The following is a 24,523-nucleotide window of genomic DNA, read 5'->3' on the forward strand; positions in this document are numbered from 1 at the left end:
ATTTCAGTATAGGTCTCACTACCCAAGCAACACACTTGGACATTAATAAGTTCCTGTAATTTGTATGCAACCATATTGAAAGTTATGCCTTTTGAACCAATCGTCTTATTAACGACTAAATTGCAACCAACAAAGCGCAAGAGGTGGAGCCAATATAAAACATCCATTCGTGATATGAACGGTTTTAATACGCAATCGATTTATAACCAAGATACAACTTATAGTCGACTTAAAAAATGGTGACCGATTCGACAACTAGTCAACTAGGCACCACATTCGTCACTGCCAGTAATAATGCATCAACAGTTTCGTTCATGTGATTATTAAATTGTGTGCATAAATATACCGCAAATAAGGCTGACCGAGAACGTCAATTTGTGTGCCGTTCCAGATTTATCGATAAGTTACGCATTTTAGCTCCGTATTCTCAACGCGCCTCAGTCTACCTATCATTTTGCGAGTGAAAATTTAGGCATTTGTGGTAAAAATTACTCGCCATATTGCTTTGACGGAGTGTATTTCAGCAGCTTATTTAATGCAACCGTAAAATGCTGAAAATTATTTTAAAACCTAGGAAGATACTATTTGCTAAATCATGTCTATGGGAATCCGCATTGACAAAGTACAACAATGCTGCACGCGGTGCACGGAATTACCAAACTACCCAAAATTGGATGCTTTTGACGCAATCCCATAGCTCGGCCGAATAAGTCAACATTTGAGTAAATCGATTAAACTCACGCAAGGTAAATTGCCCCTACCTCCAGCTAAAAATACACTCAAGAGTAGGTAAATTCAACCCAAGACCCCCTTCATTCAACCCAAATTTGGATAAATCTACATTTGCCCAAAATTGGCTTATTGGCCTCAAGGACTCCCGTTGGATAGACGCATCTCTGTTTATTTACGACAACATCTGTGGGGGAGAGAGGAAAAACAACCTAATTTTGGGTAACTTATCAATTTGATATACTCATTTTAGGGTAAAATCGACCCAAAATAAGGTAGTTTGAACTTTCCGTGCAGGGCATAAACAACCAAATAAGCAGACACTTGGACGTGTACTTCCCATTTACGTCGACAAGAGGCTGTCCATTTATTACGTAACGAAAATTTCACGTTTTTTGTAAAAATGTTAACCCATTGTAAAAATTTTCGTGGGAAACTCCCAATATTTTTGTACGTTACGTAAGATTCCTCAAAACCCCATATATTCAAATCTTCCCTGTGGTAGATACCAGTCGTTCAGTACTGCGAAAATGAGGCAGATTTTTTTTATTGGGTCAATATTATACTTCCAATCAGATTTTTTTCTATTTTACCACTTAAATTTTTTAAAATTTGGAATATGTCGATAAATTTGTTAAGAAAAGGTTACATTTTATTTGTACATGATTTCGTTATTTTTGAAACATTTTGGTTTTTTAAAGTGCATTTTATATTTTTCATTATCACAAAAAACATTTTGCTGCACATTTTGGAACTTCTACCTCTCCTGTCAAAATTGTTCGTTATGTTCTAAATAAATTCCAGGTGCAACATGTTTATAACAATCAGAATCAATGTTTTGGTTGATTTGGTTTGTAAACGGTTGTAACTAAGATTTGTTGAAACAATCAGATTATACTTCAGTTACAAATTGGTTTCGCAAGTTTCAACTAATGATGACGTTTGTTTTCATTTTGGTAGTTGTTATAAAACTGTTACACCTCAGTTTGGCATTAACAACAGGATTTTATTAGGTTTTAATTTTGTTTGTTTCATGAAAACTCAGTTGCAACATGTTTGCAACGATGAGCATTTCCATTTTAGTTGCAGGTGCTACTTGGGTAGTCAAAAAGTACATCAGGTTGCCCGCGAATTCGAAAACATTCTCAATCATGAGAACATTTTCGACAATTCATTGGGCACTGATTTGGACGAAGTGAGATCTATTATAAAGAAGTTTAAGAATATGAATGCTCCGGGTGATGACGGAATATTCAATATTCTCATCAAAAAACTTCCAGAAAGTTGCTTATCATTTTAGGTTAATATATTTAACAAATGTTTTCTGTTAGCATATTTTCCTGAAAAATGGAAAAATGCTAAAGTTGTTCCAATTTTGAAGCCTGACAAAAATCCTGCCGAAGCTCCTAGTTATCGTCCAATTAGCTTACTGTCATCTATCAGTAAACTTTTGAAAAACTTATTTTAAATAGAATGATGATTCATATTGATGAAAATTCTATTTTTGCCAATGAGCAGTTCGGATTCCGCCATGGTCATTCGACTACTCATCAACTTTTACGGGTAACGAATTTCATTCGTTCCAATAAATCTGAAGGTTACTCCACTGGTGTAGCACTTCTTGACATAGAAAAAGCATTCGATAGTGTTTGGCACGAAGGCTTGATCGTAAAATTGAAACATTTTAATTTTCCACTATATATTATTAAAATTATTCAAAACTATTTATCGGATCGAACACTAAACTATCAAAATTCCAAGTCAGATAGATTACCTGTAAGAGCTGGTGTTCCACAAGGCAGCATACTGGGACCAATCTTATACAATATTTTTACCTCCGATTTACCTGATTTGCCACAGGGATGTCAAAAATCGTTATTTGCAGATGACACAGGTATATCAGCCAAGGGGCGAAGTTTGCGTGTCATTTGTAGTAGATTGCAAAAAAGTTTAGACATTTTTTCTTCTTATTTGCAAAAATGGAAGATTTCTCCAAATGCTCCCAAAACTCAACTTATCATATTCCCACATAAGCCAAGAGCTCTTTATTTGAAACCCTCAAGTAGACATGTTGTCACTATGAGGGGAACTCCAATAAATTGGTCGGAAGAATTTAAGTATCTAGGGCTCTTACTAGATAAAAACTTAACTTTTAAAAACCACATAGAAAGTATTCAAACTAAGTGCAATAAATACATTAAGTGTTTATACCCACTTATTAATAGAAAATCATAACTTTGTCGCAAAAACAAATTTTTGATTTATAAACAAATTTTCAGACCGGCCATGTTGTACGCTGTCCCAATATGGTCGAGCTGTTGCAATTCCAGAAAGAAGCAACTTCAGAGGATTCAAAATAAAATTTTGAAAATGATTCTGAAGTTGCCTCCCTGGTATAGCACTAATGTTTTGCATCAAATTTCTAATATTGAAACATTGGAACAGATGTCAACTAAAATCATTGCCAACTTTCGTCAAAAATCGTTGCAGTCTTCTATTGCTACGATTAGTTCTTTGTATAATTAGTTTAAGTTAGGGTAGGGTTAGGATAAGTTGAAAAAATGTATTTCTGACACGCAGGTGAAAAATAAAGCCTGCAAAAAATCTTAACTGCTACAGCAAATGAAATGTAATATATTATTAATTAGTATTGATAATAGCTTAAATTTATTTCACCAAATTAGGATGATAGTGTGTTATAATACACAGAACACCTAGATTAAGTTGAAGAATGTAAAAATTGATTGAGATACTAATAAAGATTATAAAAAAAGCCCTCTGCTCTAGGGTAATTTCTACGACACCGTCCACCATGTAGAGCGATTGCTTATAGAGCGTGTCACACAGACGATCTATCCAATGAACGCTGAAACTAGAAGCTTTATGCTTTCTTTCCGGCGTAACTCTGCCTTTATCAGCTGCGGTTTCACAAATGATTGTTTCCACTTACTGTTATTCCGAAAGATCGTAATTTTTGCTTTCAAAGGCATTTCCTTGAACTTGATGGTTCCTATTGCTTGCTGCGGATTGCATTTTGGGTAGGCTGACCAGATTTGTCCCGTTTAAATACGGGACACATTTTGGCAACTCAACATGAAGGAAATCAATGTCCAAAATCAGAACTTCATGTTGTTGATAATGCTATTTCAGCTGGAAAGAACGAATAATTGAGTTAAAAACGTCAACTATGCTCCAGTAAAGAGTGTTTGAAAATTTTGTTGTCCCGTTAAATACGGGACGGATGGTCAGCCTAATTTTGGGGGAAAACCACGTCGGTCCTTCCGCTTCAAAGCGAACATGTCATCCTCACGATCACGAGGCCGCGCCAAGCCTACACAGATCGAAAAAAGAGGGTAAAATTCTGTGACATATGATGCACATAATTGGAGCGTGGGATATCGCAGAAGTTTACATGACATATCATGTAAACTTCATGAAATATCATGTAAACTTCCATTATATGTCATGTAATTCAGCATGACTCTGAGAGTTTACATGACATATAACACAAATTTACATGATATATCATGTAATCCATCATAACACTAAGTTTACATGACAAAAATGAAGTTTACATGACGTGTAAACCTCATTATTTTTTATCTGTGTACACTTGGTGTAGAAACAATCAAAGCTTTACATATCTAATTGCGTGTGGTAATGTTGTGTGGTAGTCTTCAAAAGGTCAATTGAAAGTTGAGGTACTTATTTTAGCATTTTTAAATCCATCATGGTTTGTTCTTGTGGGTGTTTTCGAAATAATCTGACCTTTTAAGAGGGTTGATTTACATCCATAAGAAACAACCGTACACCCATATTACTTCCATTCCAAATGGGTTTTGTATCCGGCCATCCCAGACCATAAAACATCGATGTGAGTCCATAAACAAAAACAGTTTGATAGCTATTATCCTAACCCAATAAATACCAATTTTACAACCCTCCTCTTGGCTTTGGTTGCCTTCGCTTCAGTCTAGACTCGGGCAAGAAAAAATCCAGACCGCAATGTCATCAAAATTTAATCACATTCCATCATCAATGACCCAATCTTACTTTCATCGATGGTCGTCCTGCCCGTTCTAGCTAGCATTGTTTCCATTCGTTTTTCTCGCTCCACCTTGGAGAGCTGCTCGTTCTGGCTGGAAACTCAATTTTCCATCCCACTTTTCCACTAATCATCAGCACGAAAATGAAATGTGTTTTTCTCTTCGGGACTCGCCCCTTCTCGACGCCCCCAGGTCGAAACTTTCACCCACCACCAGCTCGAACCGGACGAACAGTCGAGAAATCCTATTTAAGCTCCCTGACCCTAATTCAGCAGTCACGAAACTTTTCACCCATAAAAATGCAAGTAATTACTTCTGCTCGCTGGTTCTGGGAACTATACTGTTGCTGCTGCTACTGCTGCTACTGTCAGAAACGCTCAGAAATGACCCGCAAGGCAAATATCGTCCGTCGGCTCCGGGTGCTGGCTGGCTGTCATGGTCATCATCGTGAAATGGAGAATGACCACTTCTGCTTGGATCCTCCTTCCCAGGGCAGAGAGAAGCTGAACTTTGCCCATGCGAGATTACAGCAGCCAACCCGATAGAGGAAGACCACGTCGTCGTCGACGTCAAACGCACCCAGACCCAGGAAGTGGAATATGACGACGACGACGACGACGACGGACGTCGACAAAAGTGACGCAATTGTGCATGTAACAGCCTTTGTGCAGTGTCACTTCCCAACGATGATTAGGACATGAGGTTAAGGATGGTTTCAGTCGATTGGGGTTGCTTTATATTTCTGGGTGCGTTGAACAGAAAACGAGTTGTTGAGAAAGGAAAAAGTAGAAAATTATATTGCTGAAAGCTAAGAGTTTCTACTGGAATTGTATCACAAGTAGAACACGTCATATCTGTAGAATTAAATCACAGAATTTGATTGTACACTGGCACGGTGAAGGCCGGAAAACGCGTAATACAGACCTCATTAAGGTCATTAGACTCGTCCCAGCAACTTCTTTCATACCTCCTCGTGAGTCGTGGCATCGGCCGTTCACCGAGCAACTTTAGGGAAGTTCGGGAAACCAACCTCGGTGGAAACTTTGGTAGTAGGCGGACATAGAAGGGATGTTTTGCTTGTGCCAACTTAAGCGTTTGTTCTCCAGGTTAGGAGCAACTCACAACATCGTATGTTCCCCATTGCCCGTCAAACCCTGCGCTTCTTCGGGACCACCTAGAAGGTATTGCATCGGAGAGATGCTAGTACACATTGCACTCTCAAGGTTAGCTACGTAGCCATGCAGCAATGACATCGATGACACGCTCTTAGAAGGACACCAAAGTAGCTTCCTTGGTGGCCTACCATTCACTCCCTTTGTTCTCGGAAGGTGGGTAGGGGTGTCACCACGCCTATCTCTAATTGCTCTGCCTGCAGGTAGCAAGAACTGATACTGCGTACCCCGCGATTTGTTCTCCTCAAAGCTAAGGCCTTTTCAGAAATCAAACAGAAGGACTTGCCGACATGGGACCTCCACCTTCTTCGGTCCTTACCGGGAACCCCTTTCTATCTGCAGACTCGGATCCAACCCAGTAGATCGCCCCACACTCCTACAGAGAAATCTCCAGTGATGTTAGAGGGGCTTTTTCCACGCCATGATCCTAGTCCAGTCCTTGGCCTCCTTTCGTAGGACAGCCGGGGACTGGGGCTGGCCATGAGGAGAGGGTCACCGATGTGGAACTTGCAGCGATAGCTAAGTCCCTGATCGTAGGTAAGGCCGCAGGTCCGGACGGTGCTCCGAACCTGGCCTTAAAAGTAGCTATTGCAGTGACTCCCGAGATGTTCAGGTCTACTATGCAGAAATGCCTGGGCGAGTGAGTTTTCCCAGAAGTATGGAACAGGCAGAGGCTGGTTCTATTGTCAAAGGCGGAAAAAACCACCTGGAGACTCGTCGACTTATGGACCAATATGCTTGAACGACACGGCGGGGAAGGTGTTCGAAAAGATCAACCTCAATAGAATGTTGAAGCACACCGAGGGTACAATTGGTCTTTCGAGTAGTCATTACGGCTTCCGGAAGGGGAGGTCAACCGTAGACGCTATCCTGTCGGTTACAAAACCCGCCGGGTTTCCAGCGTAAAAGAAGAGGGATTCGATACTGTGCAGTAGTGTCTTTGTATGTAAGGATAATCACATTCCTTAGTAGCGCCAGTTGGGCTACTGCCGCTGCAATGATGTTTCCGGTGGGATTGGAGATTGTCGGCTTTACTGACTACATTACACTCGAAATCTACGATGAGTTGATAAAAAAAAGTGGAGTTTACTACTACCCACTCGAACAAGGTTGTGGAGGCGTTGATAAGGTCCTGGAAACTGGAGTTGGCTCATCACAAAACAGGTGATGGTTGTGTACAACCGGTAGTTGGAACAGGAAGCGGAGGTGATCAGTGTAGGCGATTGCACTGTCTCATCGAAGTGCGCCGTCAAACACTTGGACGTGATGATCGACAACAATCACACCTTGGGTAGCCACGTTGATTACGCCAGTAAAAGAGCCTCAACAGCTATAGTGCCTATCGGCATCCTCATCAGGGATGACATAGAGTGCTTCGAAATGCGCGGCACAAGAAACATAAGCACGATGGCCTCCATCGTCAAATGGCAGCGTGCGTAGGACAGTTCCACCACAGGAATGTGGTCCCATAGGTTGATTCAACGTGTAGATAGTTGGATTAATACGCGCCATGGGGAAGTAACATTCCACCTGACATAGGTCCTTTCAGGCCATGGTTGCTTCCAACAGTATCTACACCGTTTCGGGCATGCGGGTTCTCCCGAATGCCCTGTTCGTGCTGGTTAAGAGTAAACGGTGGAACACGTTTTGTTCGTGTGCCCGCGTTCTCGCACAAGCGTGACCGCATGCTTGCCGTATGCGGGGCGACACAACTCCGGACAATCTTGTCCAGAGGATGTGTAGGGATGCGTTTGGCTGAAATGCCGATTCAACGGTTATCACCTACATCGTCTTGGAGCTGCAGAGCAGATGGCGCGTTGAGGACTCGGAGAATGGCTAGTTCAGATGCGGTACAAGAGGGGTTCGGAGTCAGCTTCGTAGGTCATGCCGGTGCCCTGCGGTCAAAATCGACTCTTACAACGATTAGGTCGCCGCGGAGAGAACGTCCTGGTAGCGTTGCTGTCCTGGCGTCGGTCTACTGGGCTGGATCCGAGCCCGCGGTTAGAAAGGGGTCCCCAGTAAAGGTCGGGGTAGGTGGAGACCCTTCTGTCCGCAACCTTCTGGTGCAGCTGCTAGGACCTGAAGGGTAGTGATACCCTTACCTTCAGCAAAGCAGATCTGGTTACACTAGGCATCAGTTCTTGATGCCTGAAAAACAGTTGGGCGTGGGCGTGGGGTTGACCCTGCCCGTCTCCCGAGGACAAAGGGAGTGGTGAAGACCACTCGGGAAACTGGATAAGCGCCAGCATGCTACCGTGATGGAGTTTCCAAAGCAGGGCATCGATGTTCGCTGCTGCAGGCTACGCAGATAACCTTAAGTGTGCGATGTGCACTAGCGCCTCTCCGAAGCAATGTCTTTTTGGTGGTTCCGGAGAGACGAAGGGTTTGGTGACCATAGAAATGTGTTTAGTGGATCGAGTAGAGAATAGTCCTGACTTATACTTTTGTTGTAGAGACGGCATTAGTCCCACACTACTGCCCCGGGGCACACGTGTATTTACTGGCTAGGAAAAGGACTACTAATTCCAATTCAAGGTGTTAAGTGACCCGTGCCGAGGAATGATTGATCAAGGGGGTGAAAAAGATGTTCGATCGTTAACGGAGTCGGCGGTGTACTTGCGCACCCCACAGGATGTCGCTCCATTCCGCGTTAATGCAGGATTCTGGCGTGGTGGTCATTCTTTCTCGTGCTAATCGTGGGATCAAATTATAAGTTCGAAAATTCAACAATCATCTAGATTTGGTAGTAGTATTGAGACTAATTCCTTCGCGAGAAGCGAGTTGGCTAGGTCTCCGTTAAGGAGAGGAGAGGAAGTAGGAGTACGGAGCTGTGCACTTAGTACCAGCGTCGGAAGCCTGACGGTGCGTGGTTGATGAGGGCCATCAATCAAAAGCGAGACGGGCTCTTTTCGATGGAGGTGGCTGTTCAGCAGCTTGGTAAAATCATCGACATTGCGTCCACGCAGTCCAACATAAGCAAGGATCTCAAGCTGGCCCTGTTGCGACTTCGAAAGTCAATGTACGAAGCCAAGCAAGACCACAGAAGCTCGTGGAAACTGCAACAGCGACAAAACCGGCGAAAGCACAGGTTATGACGTCTACCCAGCAAGCTTGCTATTTGGTGAAAACATTCGGGAAATGATGCGATCTACTTTTTACAACGAATATGCTTCCACCCTTATCGCTTTATTGGCATGGTATCGGTACATGCGAATGTGATCCTTACTGACGGCTGCCAACAACGTGAGCCGTGAAATTCGGAGGCGCATCATCAGCGGAAGTCGGGCCTACTACGGGCTCCAGAAGAAACTGCGGTCGAAAAAGATTCACCCACGCACCAAATGCACCATGTACAAAACGCTAATAAGAACGGTGATCCTCTACGGGCACGAGACATGGACCATGCTCGAGGAGGACCTACAAGCACTCGGAGTTTTCGAGCGACGCGTGCTAAGAACGATCTTCGGCGGTGTGCAGGAGAACGGTGTGTGGCGGAGAAGGATGAACCACGAGCTCGCTGCACTTTACGGCGAACCCAGCATCCAGAAGGTGGCCAAAGCCGGAAGGATACGGTGGGCAGGGCATGTTGCAAGAATGCCGGACAACAACCCGGCAAAGCTGGTGTTTGCAACGGATCCGGTTGGCACAAGAAGGCGTGGAGCGCAGAGAGCACGATGGGCGGACCAGGTGGAGCGTGACTTGGCGAGCATCGGGCGCGACCGAGGATGGAGAGCGGCAGCCACAAACCGAGTATTGTGGCGTACTATTGTTGATTATGTCTTGTCTTAATGATGTTGAACAAATAAATGTATGTATGTACGGTGCATGCGAATGTTGCTTCTGTGTGCGTGTCGAACGTTTGTGCCATAGCTTCTAAAGCCAACCCATTCGGTATGGTTCGGCTGTTCGGGCGAGCGTGTAACGGCTCTGCCAGATGTGCGCAAAATCGTTTGTGAGTTACATCATGTTTGTTTTGACATCTCTTTGCCTCTGCTCATCGCTGATCATTGCACAGTTCAATCTCACGCGATAAAAATACAGTTGATAAGTTGTTTGAGCACTCGTGAGGTGATTATTTGCAGTATTGGTACCCAGACGGAGGCCTTCGCTTTCGCAGGTAGACCAAAGGGTGTGGCGGATGTGACTGTTTTTAATAAGCACTCTTGGAAGCGGGTGAGGCAACCATAAGGAAGAGAGCTGCCTGGCGGTTTACGCAAGTCTAGGCGGTTAATAACCCCGAAGGTCGCCAGTAATGCCCGTAAGTCGGATAGCAGCTAGACATCACGGAAAGCTGGGAAGCGTGGACTGAAATGGCCGGCCCGTTCCGGATGGAAGGGAACAGGGGGTTGCGATAAGATAACTGCACGGAGGGACTGTGGCAACAGTGCCAGATGCAGGTGGCCATCGTAGCCGTTAGACTACGGAAGGGCCAAGCAGGGTCAGTGGCCTTGGTACAGCTCCCTGTGACAAACATTAACAAGTCCGTTGAAGTAGGGAAACTCAAGGTGGGCTGGACAAACTGACCTTACTCGAGCCACTGGAGGCTTGCTTCAGGTGTCTGGAACCAGGACACAAGTCATGTGACTGGAAAGGCCCTAACAGGAACAAGATGTGTAGGCGATGTAGCGGCGAAGGCCACAAGGCACAAGGCTGTACGAGTCTATTCAAGTGTTTGATTTAGATCAGCTTACGCAGATGCTGAACTGTATGACACCCGTGCTGACAGGGCGAAGGCCGGTGCTAATAGCGGGAGACTTTAATGCCTAGACCGTGGAATGGGGAAGTCGTTTTACGAACCAGCGGAGTCAGATCCTGATAGAAGCAGTGGCTATGCTAGATGTCGATCTGGCTCATGCCGGTACCAAAAGTACTTTATGCGGTATCAATTGTCGACGTTACATTGAGCTGGTAGCGAAGCTCTCGCGTATGCGATGTGACCATACCTAGGCAAGTCCACCCTAGAAATGAGAGACCACCGACATACTGGTGGACTCAAGCGATTGCGGACCTGCGCCACGTCTGCACATGGGCTAGGCGGCGGATGAACGAAAAGAATGGCAGGTGTGTTCGCCGGTGTGAAAATCGCGCTGAGGACTGAGCTAAGGACAAGCAAATAGGCTTGCTTTGAGGGTCTCTGTCAGAGTGCCAATACGAATCTGTGGGGTGTTGCCTACAGAATCGTGATGGTCAAGACAAGAGGTGCAATGGCTCCTACAGAGCAGTCTCCAGAGATATTGGAGGGAATCATCGAAGGGTTTTTCCCGCGTCATGATCCTAGTCCTTGGCCTTCTTTCGGAGGACCAACCGGTGGGAACTGGGGCTGGCGATGAGGATAGGGTCACCGATGAGGAACTTGCGTGGATAGCAAAGTCCCTTAGCATAATTAGGGGCCTAGATCAGGACGGACTTCCAAACTTGGCCTTAAAATTAGTTATTGCAGAGGCTTCCGGGATGTTCAGGTCTGCTATGCAGAAATGCCAGTGCAGTGGTTTGCTTGATCGACACGGCGGGGAAGGTGCTCGAGAATATTATCCTCAACAGACTATTAAGGCACACCGAGAGTGTAAATGGTCTCTCTAGCAGCCAGCTCGGCTTCCGGAAGAGGAAGTTGACCGTAGACGCTATCTGGCCGGTTACAAAGACTGCTGAGACAGCGCTCCAGCGTGAGGGGAGAGGGATTTGCTTCTGTGTAGTTACTCTGGATGCAAGGAACGCTTTCAATAATACCACTTGGGAGGCTTTTGCTGATACACTTCTGCGTCTTAGTCCCCCTGCATGGTGATCATCGATAATGAACAATCTTTCAGACTTCTCTATCATGAAGGACAACGACGTTTTGTTCGATTCCATTCGGATCGTCATTAGAATGAATGAGGTAAGGATCATCGCTGTTGTTCCTCAATTTAATTCTGGTAAGTGCGTATGACCGTACATCAAATCATGGGTTGCTGCGACGGCCAAATGCCATAAAAATTCTATAAAAATTACTAACTTGTGGCTCATTATGATTTTGCAATATTTGTTAGATTTTTTTTTTATCTGGACCACTGTGCTCGGGGAGACTTTTTCAGTAGAATTAATCTAACAACGGTGTGACGATGGAGAAAAAAAAATAACTCACTCAGCTTTTGGTTGAATTCGGCATTCATAAAGTGATGAAAACTGAACGGGCAAGAGCTACCAGTGGTGGCGGCAGAGTTTAGTTCGCATATTAATTAAAATGCTCAGAATGAAAGTACAATTCGTCGTCCGCAAAATATAAATAATTGCGATGAGGAAAGTTTTTCTCATTTAGTCTGGACCTATCCCTGCATGCATGGTAGGAACGAAGCTGTCATATGACCAGCAGAATGAGTTTTCCCGAAATTCTCCGCATAGCGCCTTTGTTAAAAAAAGACTGCGATAAATAGCGTGTGTCTCAAAATTTAGTGGTTTCACCAGAATTTAATGGATTCATAATGAGTTTTCGAAACTTTTGCAGCACCTCGCCAGTAATTAAAGACACAATCATGAAAATCCATGCACCGCGAACTAATTGCCACTGAATAATGAACTAGTTTCGTTAGTTGCACTTTTTGAATCGGCTTGAATTACTATTTAATTTCCGCCATTCACAGACTGATGAGATGATAGCGGCGCGGAGGGATAACACCCTTCAGGCTCCACTCAGCAGTGTACTTCTCTAATTACAGTGCACCAATACACATTTCGACCCATCAGTAGAGCGTTACCTGTACCTACCGACCCACCATCGCCGTCAATCAGGCCAAATTGGAAGCTGCATAAATTTCCGCAGTCTGTCCTCGTTGTCATGCTGCTGAATCCAAAATTAACTCGGCAGCCGATAAATTAGCGAAATTGAATAAATTATCGTGTAATTTTACTGCCGAACCGCATCACTCGTTCTGGAACACGTCCGGGGCTTAGTATTTATCTATGGCTATCGGGTTTGGGGTAAGAGGTTTTCGCTATTATTTTGCTATGATTTTTTGATTCTTAACCCTTCAGCGCGCGCGCCGTTGTAAAAAGTACAACACTACCTAAAAACCTCGCCCGTCATATACAGCGCGAGCGCGGTGCAGTTTTAGCTGCTTGATGGCGCGCCTCCTGGAAGGTTAAAAATGAAAATGGCTTCTATAAAAATGATTACACTTTTCGGCCATGAACTTTTTAATCTTATAGATACAGGAAGATGCTCTTTTTATTAAATTTTAAAGTGCATTAAAATCATGTAAAAACAAATTCTTGTGGTCATAGGAAAATGAATAAATGATACCAATGAATTAAAACATAAACAGAAAAAAAAAATCATAAAATTTCCTTAAATTTTTTACATGAATATTTTCATACAATTCATTTGGATATTATTGAAAGTAATTTAGATTTTTTTGGGTGAAAGTAAAATTAATGTTACTTTCTAATAATTTTCATGTATTGAACGAAATTGCACAAATGTTTCGAATGAAAGACAACATGCACACTGGCGTATTTCTAAACACGCATTCTATGGGCGCAATCAGTAACTTACCCACATTCACTCGATAAAGGGTCCTCTATCGTGATGTCATGCAAATTTTGTGTCGAATTAGCTTTTATGGCTGGGCTCATCAATTTTAAAATAAGTGTCGTCTGCTGCCGCCAGCTAGAGCTCGATATAGGAAGGTACCTACTCGATGAGGTTTCCTGAAAATATATCTCGCAGCAGCACTCACCATTAATATCCTGATGGTGATGCCTCCATAAATCGATCGGATCGATGAAACCCGCGATGACAGGCACTTGTACCCATCTGCCCGTTTCGTTCCGTGTCGTAGCTACGCAGCGGCGGTTGCACCGAGTCAGATATGAAGCCGGATGGCCTAGTTTCCTTCCAGCGCACATCCCAAGTAATTGCCGGGACCTTGTATCACGGGCGAGTGTTTTGCATCGGGTTATTAAAAATTCATAGTCGAGCGGCGAGGTACTGCTAGAATCAATACAGTGAAAATTTTGCATCATTGCAGGTGAAAATTATAGTTGGAAAATGTACTAAACTTCACCTATTGTTTAAAGATAACTAATTTAAAACCTTTAATCCGTATGTAAACCATTTTGTTTTCAATACAGCTTAAGCTCTCATAGCGGGTTGTTACTCAATTCTTTATGATCATGCCATGCTTATATGTACATAATCCGAAAGTTAAACAAGTGATCCGTTGTTGATTTGTTCTCATGAAAACCTGCCTTGTATTCACCGACAAAAGGCTCCTCAACAGATCTCACTCTGTTTCAGTATCGTGCACGCCAAAATCAGATAGGTTATACCTTTCGATAATTAGCACACACTTGACTGTTGTTTCCTGTTCAATGGATTAGGACACCAATCTATTCAATACTGTTCCTGTCTTTTGCGAATATGAGAGCTGTTTAGGCCGTATATCTGTCATATTCGATTTAACAACAAGTAAGAATAAACTGATATAACACCTGTTGTGGTAGATTTAGGTCTGTGAAACTGGCAACACTGAGTGAAAAAGTAAAGAAGAGAATTTGTTAAAAAGAATCAGTTAATGATTGGAAGTACACACTTAGTTTTATTCACCGAGCTCGGCTGTGCGGATCTCGGTTTCTAAATTTTAACCGAGAGTCAGCAAACAAACTGGTAGGTTGCTTGGCTACGAGGCATGTTATACTGATTCTCGGGATTTATTAGCTGAGATTTCACGAAAACATTTAGCTGACTACTCGGCTGTGCAAATCTCGGCATACGTAAACCGAGATTCGGCATTGTAAATTAAGTGTGTAGGATCCATTGCAGGCCGCGAACAACACTAAGATGTAAGTTTATAGAAATAGTATTAACCATTTGATAATAAATTATGTTTTACAGCATTGAAGCTGCTACACCAAAAGCTGCTATCAATAGGTGTTCGAGCGTGGCAAAAAGATATCCGAACCCACACTCAGAATATTCTTTCGTTAAACCTCAACGAATATGTTTCGTAAAACTAATTTTCGTAAATTGAAAGCAATTTGCGTATAATGTACGGTCCATTCGTACCACCATGCTGAAACAATACACATGGAGTAGTATCATGTACGAAATCACGAATCCGACACGCGGTCAACTTGCTCATTCGTAGATTTTAGCTCCAGCTGTGTAGAATAAAACAAAACATACAAATGTCAAACGTTTTTTACTAACCATGCGTAAAAAGGAAATTTTGCTTCGTAGAATGTACAAAGTTTTGCAGTCATCACTGACGATTGATTGGATCGCAGCAAAAACAAAGCAACCTGTTTGCATGAGCATATGATGGTGCGTGTGCGAGAAGAGGAAAGAAAACATGCTCTCGGTTGGAAGTAAAAGTTATTTATAAACAGAACCAAAGTGGAAAGTGTTGTCACATCGAAGTAGCCCAGAGGAAATCACGGTTCTTTTAGCAGTTCTCCTTTTATTGAACGATGCTCTAAAGCTAAAATTACAAAAATATTACCAAATTGATCACTTACATAATAAACTATTCTTACAATTCCGGTGACTCTTCTCACACTTGCTACTTCTGTTCGACAGACAATTTTGCGTGAATTTTGCCCTAAAGATTGTATGAAGTTCACCGATTAGGCTTTAAGTAAATTACAGTAATTGTTTGCATGAAATTACTCACAGTTCAATTAGTTTGGGCCAATATTCTAGCTATAAGGACGATACTATTTATGAGGTTGTTTCGCGAAGGCAATCTACACTCCCGTTCAAAAGTTTGGGGTCACCCCCTCAAAAACATGTCATTTTTTTAGGCCCATATCTCCGCCAATTTGCGTCCGATTTCAAAACCCTAGGTTTCATTCAAAAGATAATAAGTCAAAGAAACTTTGAACATGATTCAAAAAAAACTTTTTCAAAAAATTTTGTATGTAAACTTAACCCAAAGTTACCAAATTTTCTAAAAAATGAATTTAAACTTACGGCAGTGTCGCTGGAAATTGGGTCGACCAAATTTTAAGATGAGAGCGGTAAAATGACCCATTTTCTATTAGCTTTCAACGGCTTTTTACAGAACTTAGGTAAAAAATCTAGAAAAAAAGTTATTAAGTATATTAATCCTTGATGTCATCGACCAAAAGTTTGGGGTCACTTTCGTAAAACATGGAAAAGTGATTTGGTGATATCTTCGTCATCTATAGTTCAATTTTAATTATTTTTGGCTCATTTCAAAGAAAATTAACTAAGTTTACGTTTGATGTCTTCAACTTAACATATTTAACGATTTTTGTATATAAAAATGTTATGTAAAGTTAGCACATTTTACCACGCTTCAAAAAATGAGGCAACTTTACGTTAAGTTTTAGTATGTAAATTTCAACAAATATGTGTGGTTCAATGTGTATGCAGTAAGTATCATTCATTTTGTTTCAAATAAGCCAAGAAGAACTAAAATTGAATGAAAGATGACAAAGATATCAACAAATCACTTTTCCATGTTTTACGATAGTGACCCCAAACTTTTGGCCGATACAGCATTTTGAGGGGTGACCCCAAACTTTTGGTCGATGACATCAAGGATTAATTTACTTAATAACTTTTTTTCTAGATTTTTTAGCTTAGTTCTGTAAAAAGCCGTTGAAAGCTAATAGAAAATGGGCCATTTTACCGCTCTCATCTTAAAATTTGGTCGACCCAATTTCCAGCGACACTGCCGTAAGTTTAAATTCATTTTTTAGAAAATTTGGTAACTTTGGGTTAAGTTTACATACAAAATTTTTTGAAAAAGTTTCTTTTAAATCATGTTCAAAGTTTCTTTGACTAATTATCTTTTGAATGAAACCTAGGGTTTTGAAATCAGACGCAAATTGGCGGAGATATGGGCCTAAAAAAATGACATGTTTTTGAGGGGGTGACCCCAAACTTTTGAACGGGAGTGTATATTCAATGAGCATGTACATAACACGGTCCGACAAAAAATCAACTTTTGTTCTGCCCAGCTCTAAATTTCACCTTTTCTAATTGCTTCCGACTAGAAACTCACAAATCTGAAGTTTTTGACCCTCCCCCTCCTGGGAGAGGGGAGGGGCATTGATTTGAAATTTTGAAAAATCGAAAAATTACGAGGTTTTTCGATCGCCATTTTGGCTAAATGCACGATATCACAAAAAGAAAAGGTTGACCACGGAGCTTTACGGGTTGTGCAACTACCAACAAAATTTCACGAAGATCCGTCAAGCCATTCTCGAGAAACGGTGTTTTTACGAAATGATGTTTTAAAGATTTCTTATATTGCACGTAAAGAATTCAACTACTATATGGAACAATTTCTGATTTAACTATGCCGTTTAGCATCAGGGTGTCTTCGAGAAAGTTTTTCTCTACAATAACGAGCTTCTTTTAACCTGTTGGTAAAAATGATCAATCCCCCTAAAAGTGAGATAGAAAATTTACTTTTTGAATTTTTCAAGATACAAGGTTGACGTCTTCACAAGAGTTGTAGAAAATGCTGTTCTGAATAACTTTGTCGAAGATGCCAAATTCGTAACTCCGTTAGTTTTCAAGATACGTTGCTTTTTTATTACCAGTGGCCCCTTGAAAGTGTTTTTTTCCTCAATAACTTTATTCACTTTTGATTCCACAATTCTATTCTCACCATCTCCAATAGGTCAATCATTTTGACTTTCTAAAAGAGACAATTACTTGTACTTTCGCATTTGTATGAGATAATTTGATTACAATTGCCTATGAAGTAGTGCGGGGCAAAAGTTCGCACCTAACAGTCTCCACAAAATAACTATTGAGGAGAAAGACATTAATTTCGTTTTTCATTGCCTCACGATTCCCTATCATGTAACCTTCAAAACATAGCACTAGATTTTATCGAGTTCTTTTTGTAGCTCTAGTAATAAAACTTTTAATGCAAGTACTTCAATGCGTACATTTGCCCCATAGAGTAAAATGGGGCAAAAGTTCGAGTGGGGCGAGAGTTTCTTTTGAAGTTTTTGAGCTTAATTCAAATTATTTCTTTCGGGTATCAAGGTTGTTCGAAGCCTTTTTGGAAAGGAGTCTTTTACTCCAAAAATTATGAAAGTTGATCAATATTTCTAAAAGTTATGACAAAATGTTGGTTTTTGATAAAAAAAAAATTGTAATATGCAATGGTCCTTCCAACGCATGGAATAGAATTGTAATGAAATCGAACTCGATATTTTATTTTGGAGCGTAACTAGGTATATTTTGAAGATGCTTTAGCATGTATAACTTTTTGCAAAAAATATTTGGGAATTATATTTTACAAATAGTGGGGCAAAAGTTCTAGTCATGTGGCAACTTTAGGTAAAACCCTAAAATTCTGCAAAATGTACATAATATCTCTAAAAATGATGGAACTAGTGAGAAAATTCGATCAAAGTTGAAAAAAAAATGTTGTAACTCAAAATTGAAAAGATATTTGGCGTAACTTTGTTCAACAAAATTTTAGCTCATGGTTGGTAGAATCACTACACGGTATTCATTTATTTTTATCTGCTTCGATTTCTTGAAAAATTGAATTTTCAACTAGGGTCGAACTTTTGCCAAACCCCCCCCCCCCCCCCTCTTACTCTACTTGGTGAAAAGTTCGCACATGATAAAAGATAGTTTAATGGTACAAAGTCCATTTATTTCAAGTTAATTCATGTTTATCCTTTCACTATAGCAACGAAATGTGTGTTTTTCATTTGGATCTCACCATCATTATTCGTCATCTTAAATCGATTTAAACGTGATTTGGTTGAAGATACTTTTTTATTCGTGATTTTGTGAATTTTATTTTTTTTAACATTCCTATACTACTATATTTTTCCTTAAAGCCAATTTGAGTTCTCATTCATTCATTTATTTAGTATTACATCAAATTCAAGATAAAACTGAATCAACAATATTTCTCCATAATACACGGTTCGTGGCTGCCGCTCTCCATCCTCGGTCGCGCCCGATGCTCGCCAAGTCACGCTCCACCTGAGTTCTCATTGTTTGAGTCGAAAACATTTTCAGATTTTGTGATTACTATTAAAATGTTTTGATTTTAAAATATTCTTTAGGAAAATTTCATTTTTCGTGTTACTTTTGAAAAAATAATGCTAGTGTTCAATACCGCATAACTATTTTACGATGATATCATGGTTGGGGGTAATTTTGAAATATGTAAATTGTCGCTATTTAATACAAAAGAAACAATTGAATATGAGAGATCATCAAAACATAAATTTTTGATGATAAAAAAAGGAAATACGCTTCAAAAGACATTATTAATTATTTTCAGATATGCTAAACAATCCTAACTATCAGCTATAAAATACAAAAATGTTCAAACTATACCCCTATTCCTGAGAGAGAGAGAGGAGATCGCTCACTGACTGCTCCGATGTTTACATTTCTTCTTCTTATTTCTCTGAACAATTTTGTGTGCCGCACAATGATTTAAAAATTTATAATTGGTCAAAATGATTTGCATTATGAATTCGCAGCAACAGAGCGTGGATAATAAATGGATTCGTTGCCCTGATTGAGGAAAACTGATCATCATCTTGTATCTTTTTTAATTACAACAAACGAAGCGAAATTTTAATGAATTCTTTTTGATAGGTATTTGGCCACTTCACATCATCAATGTGCGTTTTCTGCTCGGCTCGTGGTGACAGTTTGTGACAGGTTCTCCTTGACATTAAGTAGCACGCAATCGAAGCCAGCTGTCTTCTCTCTCAGCCCTATCCTAAGGGTTAAAATTAATTGCTGTAATGTCAACATAAAAATAAAATATGATCCAATATTTTTCAAAGAAAATATGAGCTTTTGCATAAGTTCACTTATTTGTCGTTTGTTCGGTGCAATGTTTACATAGAATGAACTTGTTTTCATGGCCATCTAGATAACACGGCAGAACAAAATCCGTTACAAAAAAAAGTTAAGTACATGATAGGGAATCGTTGAGCAATAAAAACGAAATTAATGTCTTTCTCCTCAATAGTTATTTTGTAGAAGCTGTTAGGTGCGAACTTTTGCCCGCACTACTTTATAGGTAATTGCATGAAAATTATCTCATTCAAATGCGAAAGTACAAGTAATTGTCTCTTTTAGAAAGTCAAAATGATTGACCTATTGGAGACTGTGAGAATAGAATTGTGGAATCAAAAGTGAAAAAAGTTATTGAGGAAAAAACACTTCCAAGGAGCCACTGGTAATAAAAACGTAACGTATCTTGAAAACTAACGGAGTTACGAATTTGGCATCTTCGACAAAGTTATTCAGAACAGCATTTTCTACAACTCTTTTGATGACATCAACTTTGTATCTTGAAAAATTCAAAAAGTAAATTTTCTATCTCACTTTTAGGGGGATTGATCATGTTTACCAACAGGTTATGTAATGATTTTGTTTTCAGTTTATCTTTGATTCCGACACAGTGCGCCTAGCGCACACATTAAAATATTCATACCTCTGAATCAAGAGTTCTCGTCTAGTGTATGATAGGCGGTACCGGACTTCGGTACTTGCGAAACTATATAAACAGAGCCCAAATCGTGAACGGGGCAGAAAGTATTTGTCGATTGGCTAACATCGACCAAGCCAGCAGCTCCAGCCAAGAGATCCATTTGGCTGTGTAGGATCGACAAGCCGTCGTTTCCATACCACTGGACGGCGTTCGTTGTAGGTAGCCAATTGCTAGCCTACCATCCAGCTTCATCGCTTCGATGGCTTCGCAGACGGAAAGCTGTCGACACTCGTGGTTCTACTGTCGACGAGTGAACATCTCCGAGCAGACCCGGATCGTGCAGTCGGCGCTATCGTCCACTCACCATCCTCCACCCACCCCTCGCCAACAACGGTCAAACAGATCAGGTTGGAGATCTGTGGTTTTAACTGCAATCAAACCTGGCAAGAGTTATATGAAATCTTTTTTCCCATCAAGTGGGGTGGCGGTGGTCTACAGAATCGTCATGTCGGACTGCGCAGATCTTGGAGTGCCAGCTAGTTTGCAGAGCACCAAACCAACCGACGTAAGTGATATAAAAGTGTAAACCCTAGAAGCTTAGTGATGAGTGTTAATCATCTGCAGCGCAAAGCGGTCGGTTGCGGGAGTATCGAGCAGCACTTCATCCTGCCGGCGTCCGTCGAGGTCGTGAGTAGATGCATGCGAAGAATTGAAGAGTGTACACGAAAAAAAAAAAACAATGTAGTATCGTTGATTGGCCAATCGTAGAGCAGAAGTAAATGTGACGAGAATTTTTGATTTCTAAATATAGTTTGCTTTTTCTTTAGATGTGATTTTGGTTGATTTTGTAGTATTTTTGATGATTTTAGCTTGTGATTTAAAGTGAACTGCGAACATATTTCGCGAGAACGGTGTGGACTCACGACGAGGCCGACGAGTTACCGGGCAAACCTGGATCTGAGACTTGGCAATCCTCGCACTGGGGATTGGCGCTTCAGCCAGGTTTTATGGCGAGATTTCGTTCGTGGTTCACTCAGTGATTGTGTCTTGATTGATTTGTTTGGTCCACCGGAGAAAAACCGTTACATTTGGCGCCCAACGTGGGGCCTTTCTTGGTTGATCCGGTGGAGGTCTGTTGAATTGATGTTAGTTTTTTTTGAATATTATGTTGAAATATAGAAGTCTTCTGTAGTTGGTCAGGAGCATTTCGTGAAGGGACTTCAAGTCTTCGAAGACTAGTTCGAAGCATATAATAAGAGTTTTGAAACTTTTTCTGTAAGATCAGGAGTTTTTAGGTCTTCAAAAGTAGATTTGAAGCATATTGTTTTAGTAAGTCGTCTGTGGAAGATCGGATGCAATAAAGTCTTCGATGTTGCGTTGAAGCATTTGCAAATAGCGTTTAGGATTGATAAAATTGAATTAGTATACCTACCAAAGATAACCCGAAAAAAATTTCCTAAAACAAATTTTCTTTCGTTTAACCCCGAGAAAAAATGAGTGTAATGATTTTGTTTTCAGTTTATCTTTGATTCCGACACAGTGCGCCTAGCGCACACATTAAAATATTCATACCTCTGAATCAAGAGTTCTCGTCTAGTGTATGATAGGCGGTACCGTAATTTCGGGTGAAATTGATCACTTTTCGCAGTTTTTTGCGTCTAAATTTTGAATGTTTGTCGATATGGTTAGATTCAATGCTTTAAAACAAGTACGACCATGGTTTTCATCAGTCAACAAGGTGGAAACTTTTACAGCAAATCATTTTATTATAATAAATATCATTTTGAATAAAAAATCAAAAATTTTACTTTCGGGGTGAAATTGATCAGTCAGTGAAATGCCTTTGTAAGTGCTGAAAATTATTTTTCCAACTGAATTAACCACCCCAGAATGCGAAAAGCTTTGCAAAACTGTTACAAGTTTAGTATTTTTTTTATTATTTAAGTTTAAAGTTTAATAAACCCAAAGATAACGCCTAAAAGTATGCAATTTTCTCACTAATTATGTGTATCAATATTGTACTTCCGGAAAAATGCAATTTTATGCATAAATTACAATATTCATAGAACTTGTGATGACGGAATCGTGTTTAGCGAATACTTGGCATCTACAAACATTCATTCGAATGTACATTACATGTGCGATACAACTACGGTAACAAAAGTTTGGAAGTGTCTATGAAGATCGCCTAACACGCAGTTTCGGAAAATATTGAATTTAATACCGAAATATGTTACTAATTGGCTGTAAAACATGTAATCTCATCATTCAATAACCCTTGAGCAAGGTGATGGCCATTTTCCACAAATTGCTTTAAGTTTAAAACGTTATTTTTAACAAATAAAAATGGACCTCTCGTTGATCAATTTCACCCCACTGATCAATTTCACCCGAAATCACGGTACCGGACTTCGGTACTTGCGAAACTATATAAACAGAGCCCAAATCGTGAACGGGGCAGAAAGTATTTGTCGATTGGCTAACATCGACCAAGCCAGCAGCACCAGCCAAGAGATCCATTTGGCTGTGTAGGATCGACAAGCCGTCGTTTCCATACCACTGGACGGCGTTCGTTGTAGGTAGCCAATTGCTAGCCTACCATCCAGCTTCATCGCTTCGATGGCTTCGCAGACGGAAAGCTGTCGACACTCGTGGTTCTACTGTCGACGAGTGAACATCTCCGAGCAGACCCGGATCGTGCAGTCGGCGCTATCGTCCACTCACCATCCTCCACCCACCCCTCGCCAACAACGGTCAAACAGATCAGGTTGGAGATCTGTGGTTTTAACTGCAATCAAACCTGGCAAGAGTTATATGAAATCTTTTTTCCCATCAAGTGGGGTGGCGGTGGTCTACAGAATCGTCATGTCGGACTGCGCAGATCTTGGAGTGCCAGCTAGTTTGCAGAGCACCAAACCAACCGACGTAAGTGATATAAAAGTGTAAACCCTAGAAGCTTAGTGATGAGTGTTAATCATCTGCAGCGCAAAGCGGTCGGTTGCGGGAGTATCGAGCAGCACTTCATCCTGCCGGCGTCCGTCGAGGTCGTGAGTAGATGCATGCGAAGAATTGAAGAGTGTACACGAAAAAAAAAACAATGTAGTATCGTTGATTGGCCAATCGTAGAGCAGAAGTAAATGTGACGAGAATTTTTGATTTCTAAATATAGTTTGCTTTTTCTTTAGATGTGATTTTGGTTGATTTTGTAGTATTTTTGATGATTTTAGCTTGTGATTTAAAGTGAACTGCGAACATATTTCGCGAGAACGGTGTGGACTCACGACGAGGCCGACGAGTTACCGGGCAAACCTGGATCTGAGACTTGGCAATCCTCGCACTGGGGATTGGCGCTTAAGCCAAGTTTTATGGCGAGATTTCGTTCGTGGTTCACTCAGTGATTGTGTCTTGATTGATTTGTTTGGTCCACCGGAGAAAAACCGTTACAGTTAAAAGAAGCTCATTAGTGTAGAGAAAAACTTTCTCGAAGACACCATGATGCTAAACGGCATAGTTAAATCAGAAATTGTTCCATATAGTAGTTGGATTCTTTACGTGCAATATAAGAAATCTTTAAAACATCATTTCGTAAAAACACCGTTTCTCGAGAATGGCTTGACGGATCTTCGTGAAATTTTGTTGGTAGTTGCACAACCCCTAAAGCTCCGTGGTCAACCTTTTCTTTTTGTGATATCGTGCATTTAGCCAAAATGGCGATCGAAAAACCTCGTAATTTTTCGATTTTTCAAAATTTTAAATCAATGCCCCTCCCCTCTCCCAGGAGGGGGAGGGTCAAAAACTTCAGATTTGTGAGTTTCTAGTCGGGAGGAATCAGAAAAGGTAAAATTTGGAGCTGGGCAAAAAAAATTGTCGGACCGTGTAATTAATCATTAGAAATTCAAAACAAATTTTATCAGTACAAAAACTTACGGATAAGATATAATCTACCAACTACGAAACGGTATTATAGAATCAATTTAACAACTGAATATTTCGATAACTATTTTTCTGAACCTTCATCCTACTTTTCCATCTAAATTGCCGAATCATCATCTCTCTGACAGTTATCGCATTCTCCTTCTTTCGCATTGTCTACGGCGTTTGACAGCGCAACCTTCTCGAAACCGGGGGACCGTTCCTG

General features: G+C 40.9%; 2 protein-coding genes across 18 annotated transcripts in view; both read left to right on the forward strand.

The window, feature by feature from the left end:
* LOC109428702 (glucose transporter type 1) overlaps positions 1–24,523 on the forward strand; it is a 916,963-nt gene that overhangs the window by 472,687 nt on the left and 419,753 nt on the right. The gene's annotated exons all lie outside the window — the stretch shown is intronic.
* On the forward strand, positions 22,806–23,569 carry LOC109408352 (uncharacterized). The gene is made up of 2 exons (XM_029879735.2): positions 22,806–23,310; positions 23,370–23,569. The coding sequence occupies exons 1-2, from the start codon at positions 23,005–23,007 to the stop codon at positions 23,520–23,522; spliced, it is 459 nt and encodes a 152-aa protein (XP_029735595.1). The 5' UTR covers positions 22,806–23,004; the 3' UTR covers positions 23,523–23,569.

This window comes from Aedes albopictus, chromosome 2, assembly GCF_035046485.1.
Source record: "Aedes albopictus strain Foshan chromosome 2, AalbF5, whole genome shotgun sequence".
Taxonomy (NCBI): Eukaryota; Metazoa; Arthropoda; class Insecta; order Diptera; family Culicidae; genus Aedes; species Aedes albopictus.

Excerpts from the sequence above, each read along its gene's own strand:
- LOC109408352 (XM_029879735.2), top strand. The coding sequence starts at position 23,005 with ATGGCTTCGCAGACGGAAAGCTGTCGACACTCGTGGTTCTACTGTCGA. Across the intron at positions 23,311-23,369 it reads AGAGCACCAAACCAACCGAC|CGCAAAGCGGTCGGTTGCGG; the intron begins GTAAGTGATATA and ends AATCATCTGCAG.